Source organism: Urocitellus parryii, chromosome 1, assembly GCF_045843805.1.
Source record: "Urocitellus parryii isolate mUroPar1 chromosome 1, mUroPar1.hap1, whole genome shotgun sequence".
In the NCBI taxonomy this organism is placed as follows: domain Eukaryota; kingdom Metazoa; phylum Chordata; class Mammalia; order Rodentia; family Sciuridae; genus Urocitellus; species Urocitellus parryii.
In genome coordinates, this window is record NC_135531.1 from 128977618 (window position 1) to 128990748 (window position 13131).

Below are 13131 nucleotides of genomic sequence, written 5' to 3' on the forward strand. Positions count from 1 at the left end.
TTTGGCCTTTCTGGGGACACTGGAGATTTTTTAGTTGTTATAACTGGAGTCTTGGGAGTGTAGCATGCTACTGGAATTTAGTAGGTAGAAGCCAGGGATGCTCAACTTCCTACAATGAAGGTTATGATTTTAATAAGTAAAAATACAGGTACTAACAGGCTCTTCAGAGGAAACAGGGACTCCTGGTTTTCTGAAATCATACCCACAATGCCCAGGCCAGCCCCTACAATAAAGACCTAGCCAGGTAAAAATGTTAAAGACTGTGGAGGATGATAAACCCAAGATCAGTGGTATCCAAACCCTATTTGCATTAGGGTCACCTTCGGGGCTTGGAAGGCACAGATTATTGGGGCCCGCCCACAGTTTCCGATTCCGGGAGGTTTTACTATTTTTAGTTTTGGGCCATAAGTAAGAACTACTGCCCTAGAAAGAAAGAGGTCATGGAGGCCCCCACCCCGAGTAGAAGCTGCGCAAGTTTCTAGGTGAGAACCGAGGAGAAACCAGGTGAAAGTTGCGGGAGGATCTAACCCTCTGAGGTGAATATTGTGATCCTGGCCACTCGGTTTTGGAGGCACTTTCAGGTTCTCTCTAGGCGCCTCGGAGGTTCTGCCATCTCTATGATTGCTCGGGCGGGGGCGTGGCCTTCCCGGGGGCGTGGCGAGTAAAGCGGGCTGAGCGCCCGAGCACTCTAGTGCCGGACGTTGCGCGGCCGCGACACCCAATGCCAAGGCTGGCTCAGAGGTCTTGCTGTACTTTCCTCAGGGCGTCCAGTACATTCAGGCGAGGCTCAGGTCTGGCCAGCCCAGGTAGGCGTTACCCGCTTGCACGCCCGGTTTTTATGCAGGAGTAGCGGGACCTGATGTTGCATTTTCTCAACAGTGCAGTCAGCCTTACTGCTAGGCGCGGAGAACCAGGAGTAGGGAACAAACCAGACGGGAACAATAGGCCTCCAGGCTGTGAGCTCTGAGGGTCGCAAGGGGGCGCTGTGGCTGCAAGCCGGCGGGGTCGGCTGAGCTTGCAGGGTAGTGGGGTGGGTGTGACTGAGGCTGATTAGGGTGGGATGGAATGTTTGCGGGACCTGGGCGGGCCTGATTCCGAGAATGGAGAGTAGGCCGGGCTGAACTGAAGAGGGTTGCGTTATAGGCGGGTTGGACTGGTCTGGGGCAGGCTAAGGGGGTTTGGGAGGGGTGCGCTTCAGGGGCCAGCAGCTCAGCGCGCAGACGTGCAGGGGCGGGGCGTTTTGGAATTGATTTGTGTCTGCTTTTCTGTGGGATCCCTGAGGTTTCAGAGTCTTTGTTTCCTCTTCTTGCTGTTTCTCTTTTGATACTGAGATAGGGACAGAGAGAGGTGCTCTTGTCTCAAAAAGGCCCCTCCTGAGCTGTTTTGCACCTGGCTTAGCTTTGAGTCATTTATATTTATAAAATATCTTTAAAAAAGACTTTCGTCTTGAAATATTTTCAGAATTCCAAAAAGTTGCAAAGGTAGTACAAAAGAATTCCCACATAGGTTCACCCAGATATCCCACTTGTGAGCATCTTTTTAACAGAAAGAACAACAACAACAGCAGAACCATATCCTATAACATCCAAGCCAGCATTTACTTGCATTTAATTATCTTGTCTTCTGGGAGAAATTAACATTTTCAATAGTAGAGCCCACCCCTCTTCTCCCCAAGACCCTTCAGAGTGGTTCTGGCAGCTCCAAGTTTAAAATCAAGGTTCTTTTATCTTTGCTGGGTGGTCAGTCCAGTTGAAAAGGTCCACCTAGTCCTCTGGGCAGTTTTGGCGCAGGTAACCACCCTTTGCTCCACTATGTAGTCTCTGCCTGTGGCTGCCTCTCAGGCTAGCTTCTTGCCCTTTACAAGATTTACAGGCTCCTCCATTCCTCCTTCCCTCCTTCCCTCAGATAGTTTCTAAAGACTTCTTCCTTGGCAGTCATTTCCTTCAGTCTGCGTTTCCTTCCCTGGTAACCTCTTAAGATTTTGAGCTTTCCACAAATCCTCAGAAAATGCACCAATTTATGACTCCAGGCCAGGCTGTTTCTTGGTCCCAGGCCCACAGAGTTTGTGGTCTGCTGGATGCCATTCTGAGTAATGCCCCAAACATTTCTGTCTCAGATGTGCTCACCACATCTGGCTGCCTTCTAGAGCTCCCAGCCTCCATGAATTGCACCTCTGTGTTCCAGCCATATAGACCTGAACTCCAGTAGGTGACTCTGACCAGCCTGTCTCCCTTGCCTCTTAAACAGTGATCTATATTTATTGTTACTTTTTAAATCCCACTTGGGCAGGTTCTTTTCTTGATAAGCACCACTCAGTTGTATACACAGCAGTTAGAATAAGCTTGTTAAAAATGCAAATGTGATGGTTTTGTATTCTGTCTGTAATTTTATAAAAAAAAAAAAAGGCCTTAAAAGGACAGGTTCAGCCTTTCCTTGGACGCTTTCACTCAGACTGGCATTTCTACTCTTTTCAGACTGGCATTTCTTTCCCTTCATGTTCTGCTCCCTTTGCCTGGGATCCTGTTTCTTGCCTACTCAGGGAATTCTTACTCTTTGTGTAGCTCTCCGGCCAGTCATCCTTTCCCTGGGAAAGTGTTCTTTCATTTCCTTGACTTGTTCCAGTTTTTGTTTTATGCATCCTAATCTCCCCCACCCCGTCTCCTTGGTAACCCTGCCCTAGCTGCAGTTTCAGTTTTGTACATGTGTGCCTGGCACCTAGTAGATACTTTATGTGCTTGGATGAGGGAGAGGTGGGGGTACCTAATATGGGTGCCCAATAGCTTCTATCTGGACATTATTCCCTTTTGGAGTTTGCTTAATCTGTGGGTACACTGTCCTTTGTCAGTTCTCTCAGGCAGAGCAAAAGGGATGGAGGGGTTCACATGAGGAGATGGAGGGCTAGGGAGCAATTTGAGAACCACTAAAAGTGAAAATGAGGAAGTGTGGTCTGAGGAGCACAGAAAGGGAGATGGGTTTCCTGCCTAGCTGTCCCTCTCCCAGCCAGCTGTGTCCACTGTATTAGACTCTCCACTGATGGACATTTCCTGTGTATGGTTTCAGAGAATCTTTAAGAAGTATGCTTTGGTTAGCTATTTCCTAAATAGCTATCTCAAAGCCAGAAAGTGAAGATGAAGATAAAGATGAAGGCCTACAGCAGGATGCTGCTGGGGTGCCCTGGAGTGTGACTGTTATTTCCGGGGCACTAGTAGTTTGTTTATTGGGGCCTATTGCATGCCAGAAGCCATATTGACTTCTGAGGATCCAGAGATGGGCTTAATTCTCAGATGGGTCATTTTAGTCATATTGTGATAAAAACTGTGATAGAAGAATCCTTTACTGAAAGCTTGGTGGATGGAGAAAGGTATTCAGGGTCATCTAAGCTGAGGTGGCGGCTGTGAGTGTCCTTGATCTTATTGTAGAGCCTGATTTGATTGTGACCTGGGGAAATTGGAGCCCTGGGTGTAGATGTTAGTGAGTGAATGAGGCCAGCCGAGGGCATGGCAGAGGAAGAGGTGATGAGCTGCCGAGAGGCAGAGCTACTGTGAAATGGTAACAGGTCACATTTCCTGCCCCAAACCTGGCTGAACTTGGGGGAAAAGGTCATAGTGTTTGACTTTTATCAGACTTGTACCAAAGCACCTCTTAATCATGTAGGGTATTTCTGTACCAAAATGTGTTGATAGTTATAATTGGTTAAGGAAATACAGATTATAGAGAACCTCAGATCAATTCAGGTTTGCTGCAACAGTTTGTGGCAAACTTTTGAAAATGTTTAGTTTTCAGAATTTTTGACTATTTTAATTGCAAGGGGTGTTGTGGTTCTTAACCCGTTGCTAATACTCTGTGAAGCCATGTCTTTTGTGTGTACTTTATACACATTCATGCGCATTTTCACAAGGGAATGACAGTAGGTGACCATTTCATGGGTGAGGAGATAAGGGCACAGAGAAGGTAAATGACTTGGCAAGGTTGCACAGCTTTATCTCTGATGGTTCCATATTCCACATTCTTACCAGGCTTCAGGCTTGGGAGTAGACAGGGTGGGGGAATTTGAAGGATCAAGACTTTCTCACACACATGGCATTTACCTGCATGTCTCTCTTGCCAGCCATCATTGGTGCCAAAGAAAGTGAGAACAGAAGAGACTGGAGCTTTGTAGACATTGTGGTCACATACCCAGATTCACTGAGGGCCTGTGGGGACTAGTGGCTGTGATTCCTGGAACATAAGGTCTAGTCTGATAATGAGCTTTTCTCATAAGTCTTAAAGGAATTTAAGAGTGATGTCAAGTGGACCAGAGGTAGCAGTCAGGGGCATCGTGTGAGGCCAGGATGTAGGCTGATGGCCTTTGAGAGAGTTTGGGTAAACAATTTCAGAAGGCTTCGATAAGGACATTCTTCATAAAGGACACAGGTAACTGTTCATTTTTTCTTCCTTCTAGCTGTGCAAGATGTGTGTGCTCTGGAATACCACAGATGGACGTCTGCCTGCCAGTCCTTCATCTCTACAGAGCAGTACTCCTCCTGTGGGGCACTGAGTGGCTTTGCCAGATAGTTTGTGTTTCTTTGCCAGGGTCCCCGTGCCTGTTCGTGTTTGTGTATGGAATGGTACATACCAAAGCATGGGACAAGAACAAAGTAAAGATTAATAAGCAAGTCTGAATATCCTACTCAGTTTAAGAAATAGAACCCTACCAAAATTTTAGATACCTCCAAGTGTCTGCGATAATTTCATCGTTTCTCTTCAGAGGTAACCACTGTCCTGAAGTCCCTCTTAATCATGTCCTTGATTCTCTTGATAGTTTGGCCAGGGGAGATCCTGTTGCTTTGCTTATTAAGATGTAATTTTTTAAAAAAATGACCTTCATTGTCTTACAGGTTCTTAGACTCTGAATAAAGATAGTCTCACCTTCCCAGTTCATCATGGCTTCACCCTCAAGGTAGGAGTGCTGTTGAATGAAATGCTTTTAAAAGTATTTACTCCTCTCTGTTTTGAAAGGCCAAGCTAGTGACACTTTTAGCCTTTAGTCCTTCTAGCTTCACTAAACAGTTGGTGTTTAGAAAGCATGAGGGAGGAGAGGAGAGAGAGGGAGAAGAACAGAAGAGATGAGACAGACAAGGAAGTATATATGGTACAAACTGGGCGTGTGGCAGCAGCGCATACGCTTGATATAAAACACAATTTTACTTTCCTCATCTTTCAAGGTAAAGACCACAGATGGTTGCCCGTGAGGCTGCCTTAGTCTCTGCCTGCTTTCCCATGGCCACAGGGAAGAGTCGGGTACAGAACCTACAGGATCTGGGGGTGAGCAGGAGCTCGGGTAGCAAGTGAGACTGGTAGAGGCCCCGTCCTGGCAGGCCTGGATCTGCCCCTGGGAGCTGGGTGAAGCTGGGGTAGAGATGACATGAAGATGGCCACGTCCCCCAAAACTTGTCTCAGTCCAGGGTCTACAGGAAGGGCTTTTGGTTTTCTCTCCCTTCAGGGTGGTCTGTCTTCCTAGTCCACACAAAGCTCAGATGGGTGAAAAACTTACTTTTCTAGAAGTCAGCTTGGAGGAGGTGAAGTCATCATATAGGAAGAGATACTGGAGTGAATCTCTAATGCAACCTGGACTCCAGAGTTCATGTGCAGGTCTCCATGGAAATAGGCTCCATGGTAAATGCTGCATCTTTCCTCTGGGGTGGAGGGTCCTCAGTGTGGGACCTGGAGAGACACAGGGCGGCAACAGGAGCATCCATGCCCACCCTCCCACCAAGTCTGTTCTCACAGTTGAGGCTTTTATAACCTAGATGTGACTCTTTGCTGTCCTGCTCCATCCCCCTTGGGGTTTTCTGGGATAATTGAATACCACCAAAAGTCCTGGCCTGAGCCTGTGGGGCCTGGTTCCCACTGCTTCTGCTCTGTCCTCACTGTAACTTCAGCTTCAGGGCCTTGTGCCTGTCATTCTTTCTTTTTTCCTGAGACATCCTGTCTCTAGCGATCTGCAGGGACAACTCCCTCACTTGTTCAGGTCTCTTGCTTCTGAGCCTTCATTCTCTTTTTTTGTTAAAGATAATTTTTTAATATTTATTTTTCAGTTTTCGGTGGACACAACATCTTTATTTATTTTTATGTGGTGCTGAGGATCGAACCCAGCGCCCTGCGCATGCCAGGCAAGCATGTTACCACTTGAGCCACACCCCCAGCCCCATTCTCTTTTCTATTTAAAATAGCACCCCTGGTCTCAGTCCTTTATTCAAGGATGGCATTTGTTGCTACCTGTGTAGCTACTTGTTATTTGTTTCCTCCAGTTAGAACTAAGTGCAGTTTGAAAGTAGAGTTTTCCTACTCTGAGCCTCTGACCAGTGCCATTAAATATAAGGAACTCTTGTCATCTCTTTTGTTACCTATGTCCACAGGATGAGTTTGAATGGCAGGGATGTTTTCATGTTTTCCAAATCTGTTCAGCTCCTAAATTGCCGTTAGCGTGCAGCAAGATGATCAGTGAGAGAGCCATTTGGAAATCTGAGTCTGTTCAGTTCTTGAATTTGGGAAATGAAGTTCAACTAGGGAGAGTTTGAGAATTTGGGAAGTGAGGGAATCTTGTTTGTCAGATAAATCAGACACAGGGAAGAGATAGGTAGGTCAAACATGAGAGCAGAGCTTCTGGGGCCACTGAGTCCAAATCTGAGGGGACAGCCTGGGTGTCACTCCAACTGGACTTCCAATTGGCAGTCGACTGGTATCTGGGGTGTCAAGACATTGGTACCTGGATTTATTAGTAGAGGGGATCCTCTACTTGGAACACTATGAGGGAAAGGGATTACATAATGCCTCTTTAGAGTGCCTCTCATAATTAAAATACTTCTGCACTTAAAGGTGTAATCTCTATTTTCTGGAAAGTTTATCGACCTGGTGTTGTACCTGGTGGATCCAAATCTGTGAGGCTGTTTAATCTAAGGTACCTCCCAGTGGGCTCCTCTTTCCAGCTGAAGTTTTGCCTGTCCAGAGTAGCCCCTCCCTGACTGTCTTTTGTCATTGCAGAGTTGACACTGCTAGAAGAGGTGCCCACTCAAAGGTGAAGTCCACTAAGCTGCTTGAGGTTCTGAATGCTTTGGAGGAGGAAGAGTCTGGCAACAACAGGGAGGAGATTTTCATTGCACCTCCCGACAATGCTGCAGGGGACTTCACAGATGAGGATTCTGGGGATGAAGATGGCCGGCGAGGTGCTCAACTGCCTGGCAGTATGCTCCATGCGTCCGTTGTGTCTGAGGACTCTGGCACTGGGGAGGATAATGATGACCTGGAGCTGCAGCCAGCCAAGAAGAGGCAGAAGGCAGTAGTGGAGCCTCAGCGTGTCTGGACCAAGAGAGATATTCGACCAGAGTTTGGCAGTTGGACAGCATCAGATCCGCACATTGAAGACCTCAAAAGCCAGGAACTAAGTCCCGTAGGCCTCTTTGAATTGTTTTTTGATGAAGGAACAATTAATTTCATTGTTAATGAAACCAATCGTTATGCTTGGCAGAAGAGTGTCAACCTGGGTCTCACAGCCCAGGAATTGAAGTGTGTTTTGGGCATTTTGATTTTAAGTGGGTATATCTCCTATCCAAGGAGAAGGATGTTTTGGGAAACCTCTCCTGACTCACATCATCATCTTGTAGCTGATGCAATTAGAAGGGACAGATTTGAACTGATCTTCTCATACCTCCATTTTGCAGATAACAATGAACTTGATGAAAGTGATAGGTTTGCCAAGGTCAGGCCCCTTATCGTCAGGATGAACTGCAATTTCCAGAAGCATGCTCCCTTGGAAGAGTTCTATAGCTTCGGTGAGTCCATGTGTGAATACTTCGGGCACCGGGGATCCAAGCAGCTGCACTCAGGGAAACCTGTGAGACTTGGCTACAAAATCTGGTGCGGGACAACTAGCAGAGGATACTTGGTGTGGTTTGAACCTTCACAAGGCACATTATTCACCAAGCCAGACAAGGGCTTGGATCTCGGAGGCAGTATGGTCATAAAATTTGTGGATGCGCTTCAGGAGCGTGGCTTTCTGCCATACCACATATTTTTTGACAAGGTTTTTACAAGTGTCAAATTGATGTCCATTTTGAGGAAAAAGGGGGTGAAGGCCACAGGAACTGTTCGTGAGTACAGGATTGAGCGATGTCCCCTCAAAGATCCCAAAGAGTTGAGAAAAATGAAGAGAGGCTCATTTGATTACAAAGTTGACGAGAGCGAGGAGATCATTGTGTGCCGCTGGCACGACAGCAGCATGATCAACATCTGCTCCAATGCTGTGGGCATAGAGCCTGTGAGGCTGACTAGCCGTCACTCGGGAGCAGCCAAAACACGAACTCAGGTCCACCAGCCATCACTGGTGAAGCTGTATCAGGAGAAGGTGGGGGGTGTTGGCAGGATGGACCAGAATATTGCCAAGTACAAGGTAAAGATCCGGGGCATGAAGTGGTACTCGAGCTTCATTGGCTATGTTATTGATGCTGCCCTCAACAATGCATGGCAGCTGCACAGGATCTGCTGCCAGGATGCACAGGTGGACCTCCTTGCCTTCCGAAGATATGTTGCCTGTGTGTACTTAGAGAGCAATGCTGACATGTCCTCACAAGGGAGGAGAAGCAGGCGGCTGGAAACTGAGAGCCGCTTTGATATGATTGGGCACTGGATTATCCACCAGGACAAGAGGACCCGATGTGCCCTCTGCCACTCACAGACCAACACCCGGTGTGAGAAGTGCCAGAAAGGCGTCCACGCCAAGTGCTTTAGGGAGTACCACACCCGGTGATGGCAAAGGTGTGCTTGTTTTGGTTTATAATGGGGTGTCTACAGATAATTACATCCAGTAGTTAAAGCACTTCTGTTTTATTTGTGTAGGAAAAAGGACCTGAATTCTCAATGACTTGGTTTTGTATTTTCTCCTTATCCCCATTATTATTATCTTTTTTATTATTGTATATGCCTACATGTAATATAAAGTAGTGTTTATGTTAGTAATCATGAATGTTTGCAAATCTGTATTTTGTACCATTATTTATTTAAACTTATCCAAATAAATAAAAATCTTGCTTCGGGGTATATTTAAGTTCTGACAAGAATGATCAAAGAGGCCAGTTGCGGGAGCGCACCCCTGTAATCACCCATAATCACAGTGATTAGGGAGGCTAAGGCAGGAGGATTGAGAGTAAATAAAATACAAAATAGGGCTGGAGATGTGGCTTAGTAGTTGAGTGCCCCTGGGTTCAATCCCTGTACTTCTCACCACATAAAAAGAATAATCAAAGAAAAACTGTATGAATGGCACAAAGTTTTACTATTGTATGCCATGGTTTGTTATCTAAAATATAGGCCATAGTATATATTTCTTAATTATTTATTTCATATTACTTGAGACTGTCCAGGGATAGTTAATTCACTTTGCATTTATTCAGAGTGCTAGAGTTTCCGAGTTCATATTTTCTTGATAAAAATATTTCCCTGGGCTGGGGATGTGGCTCAAGCGGTAGCGCGCTCGCCTGGCACCACATACCAACAAAGATGTTGTGTCCGCCGAGAACTAAAAAATAAATATTAAAAATTCTCTCTCTCTCTCCTCTCTCACTCTCTCTTAAAAAAAATTTCCCTAATGTACATATATATGGAATCTATTTTTATAACCAACACAGCATAGGATGTTCAGCATAATTTGTTAAGAGTCATATGTATTTTCCACTTATTTAAAGCCCAAATTTATAAATTCCTGAGCTTAGGGTGAACTTATTGAAGTAAGGAAACATTTTTATGTTGGAAAACCTGGTGTGCATTCCAGAATATTAAAAGATATACATGTAAAAAATGTGCATAGAAGTAAGCTCAAGAGCAAGTTGAATATCTTTTCTTTGGGAAAGAAAATAGCAGTACAAATGAAAAAAGCACCCAACAATATATTCAACTGTATAGAAGTATAAAATTTACATTCATTAATTAAAATGCAAAGAAATTGAGAAAATATGTTCCAAGTTATTGCATTTATAATAATATCCCCAGTGAATAAGGACCTCAAAAACACATAAATGGCACAAGAAAAATGTGAAGTGTTGTATAAAAAGAAAATGATGGAAATGAGAAATGAACAGTGAAGATCTATAAGGGACTGTGCTGGTGACAGTGAAATGCAAAGAAAAGCAATTGCCAGATACCCCACTCCCTCATCAAGTGCATTTGTTCTAAGTAATTACTGATGGTGTAGATGGGGAAAGGGCAGCTCTGTGCAGTACCTGAGGAGGTATAAATCTATATCACCTTTTCAAAAATTGATGTTTTAAATACATGACCACGGAATTCACTACAATTCTTATTACACATATAAAGAACAATTTTTCATATCTCTGGTTGTATATAACGTATGTTGACACCAATTCATGTCTTCATATGTGTACTTTAGATAATGATGTCCATCACATTCTATCATCGTTGCTAACACCATGCCCCCTCTTTTCACCTCCCACCCCTCTGCCCTATCTAGAGTTCATCTATTCCTCCCATGCTCCTCCTCCCTACCCTACTATGAGTTAGTCACCTTATATCAGAGAAAACATTTGGCATTTGCTTTTTTGGGATTGGCTAACTTTACTTAGGATTATCTTCTCCAACTATGTCCATTTACCTGCAAATGCCATGATTTTATTCTCTTTAATTGCCAAATAATATTCCATTGTGTATGTATGCCACATTTTTTTTTTATCCATTCATCTACTGAAGGGCTTCTAGATAGGTTCCAAAGTTGAGCTATTGTGAATTGTGCTGCTATAAACATTGATGAGGCTGTGTCCCTGTAGTATGCTGTTTTAAGTCCTTTGGGTATAGACTGAGGAGAGGGATTAGCTGGGTCACATGGTGGTTCCATTCCCAGATTTCCAAGGAATCTCCATACTGCTTTCCAATTTGCAGTCCCATCAGCAATGTATGAGTGTGCCTTTATTCCCCACATCCTCGCCAATACTTACGGTTGTTTGTCTTCATAATAGCTGACATTCTGACTGGAGTGAGATGATATCTTAAAAATTTGCTCCCAAGATGTAGGCTCTCTATTCACGTCACAGATTGTTTCTTTTGCTGAGAAGAAAATTTTTAATTTGAGTCCATCTCATTTATTGATTGTTGGTTTTAATTCTTGTGCTATACGAGTCTTATTAAGGAAGTTGGGGCCTAATCCCACATGATGAAGATTAGGGTCTACTTTTTCTTCTATTAGATGCAGAGTCTCTGGTTTAATTCCTAGGTTCTTGATCCACTTTGAGTTGAATTTTTGGCATGGTGAGAGATAGGGGTTTAATTTCATTTTGTTGCATATGGATTTCCAGTTTTCCCTGCACCATTTGTTGAAAAGGCTATCTTTTCTCCAATGCATGTTTTTGGCACCTTTGTCTAATATAAGATAATTGTAATTTTGTGGGTTAGTCTCTGTGTCCTTTATTCTGTACCATTGGTCTACCAGTCTGTTTTGGTGCCAATACCATGCTATTTTTGTTACTATTGCTCTGTAGTGTAGTTTAAGGTCTGGTAGAGTGATGCTACCTGCCTCACTCTTCCTGCTAAGCATTGCTTTAGCTATTCTGGGTCTTTTATTTTTCGAGATGGATTTCATGATTGCTTTTTCTATTTCTATGAGGAATTCCATTGGGATTTTGATCAGAATTGCACTAAATCTGTATAGTGCTTTTGGTAGTATAGTCATTTTGATAATATTAATTCTGCCTATCCAAGAGCAAGGTAGATCTTTCTATCTTCTTCTAAGGTTTTCTTTGATTTCTTTTTTTAGGGTTCTGTAGTTTTCATTGTATAGATCTTTTACCTCTTTCATTAAGTTGATTCAAAGTATGTTTTTTAAGAGGCTATTGTAAATGGGGTAGTTTTCCTCATTTCTCTCTCAGAGGATTTGTCACTGATATTCAGTAATGCCTTTGATTTATGGGTGTTGATTTTATATCCTGATACTTTACTAAGTTCATTTAGTACTAGGTATAGAATCAAATCATCAGCAAATAATACTAATTTAAGTTTCTCTTTTCATATAATTATTCCTTTAATTTTTTCATCTCTCTAATTGTTCTGGACAGTGTTTCAAGAACTATGTTAAATATAAGTGGTGAAAGAAGGCATCCCTAGCTTGTTCCAGTTTTTAGAGGGAATGTCTTTGATTTTTCTCCATTTATAATGATGTTAGCATAGATATCCTTTATGATGTTGAGATATATTCCTATTGTCCGTAGTTTTTCTAGTGTTTTGAACATGAAGGGGTGCTTTACTTTGTCAAATACCTTTTCTGCATCTATTGAGATGATCATATGATCCTTGTTTGAGTCTATTGATGTGATGAATTACATTTATTGATTTCCTTATGTTGAACTAACCTTGCATCCCTGGTATGAATCCCACTTGATCATGGTGCACTATATTTTTGATATGTTTTTGTATTTGATTTGCCAGAATTTTATTGAGAATTTTTGCATCTATGTTAATTAGAGATATTGGTCTAAAGTTTTCTTTCTTTGATGTATCTTTGCCTGGTTTGGGGATAAGGGTGATATTGGCCTCATAGAATGAGTTTGGAAGTGCTGCCTCTTTTTCTATTTCCTGAAATAAATTGAAGAGTATTTGTCCATTTACCTGCAACTGCCATGATTAGTTCTTCTTTAAAGGTCTTGTAGAACTTGGTTGTGTATCCATCCATTCCTGAGCTTTTCTTGGTTGGTAGACTTCTGATGGCGTCTTCTATTTCATCATTTGATATTGGTCTGTTTAAATTGTGTATATCTTTTTTATTCAATCATATGACTTAAGAAATTTGTTGATGCCTTCAATGTCTTCTATTTTATTGGAGTATAAGACTTCAAAATATCTTCTGTATTTCTGTAGTGTCTGTTGTGATATATCCTTTTTCATCACATATGCTGGTAATTTGAGTTTTCTCTCTCCTTTTGTTCATTAGCATAGCTCAGCTAAGGGTCTGTCAATTTTATTTATTTTTTTAAAAAACCAACTTTTTATTTTGACAATTTTTTTCAATTGTTTCTTTTGTTTCGATTTCATCTCTAATTTTAATAATTTCTTGCCTTTTACTGCTTTTGCTGTTGATTTGTCCTTCTTTTTAAT

At 42.9% G+C, this 13131-nt stretch overlaps 1 protein-coding gene across 1 annotated transcript; it reads left to right on the forward strand.

Moving 5' to 3' along the window:
* The first annotated feature begins 749 nt into the window (after nucleotides 1–749).
* Nucleotides 750–8814, forward strand: Pgbd2 (piggyBac transposable element derived 2). Its single transcript, XM_026398222.2, has 3 exons — nucleotides 750–806; nucleotides 4878–4939; nucleotides 7024–8814. Exons 2-3 carry the CDS (start codon nucleotides 4923–4925, stop codon nucleotides 8783–8785), a joined length of 1779 nt encoding a protein of 592 aa, XP_026254007.1. The 5' UTR covers nucleotides 750–806; nucleotides 4878–4922; the 3' UTR covers nucleotides 8786–8814.
* Nucleotides 8815–13131: the final 4317 nt, after the last annotated feature.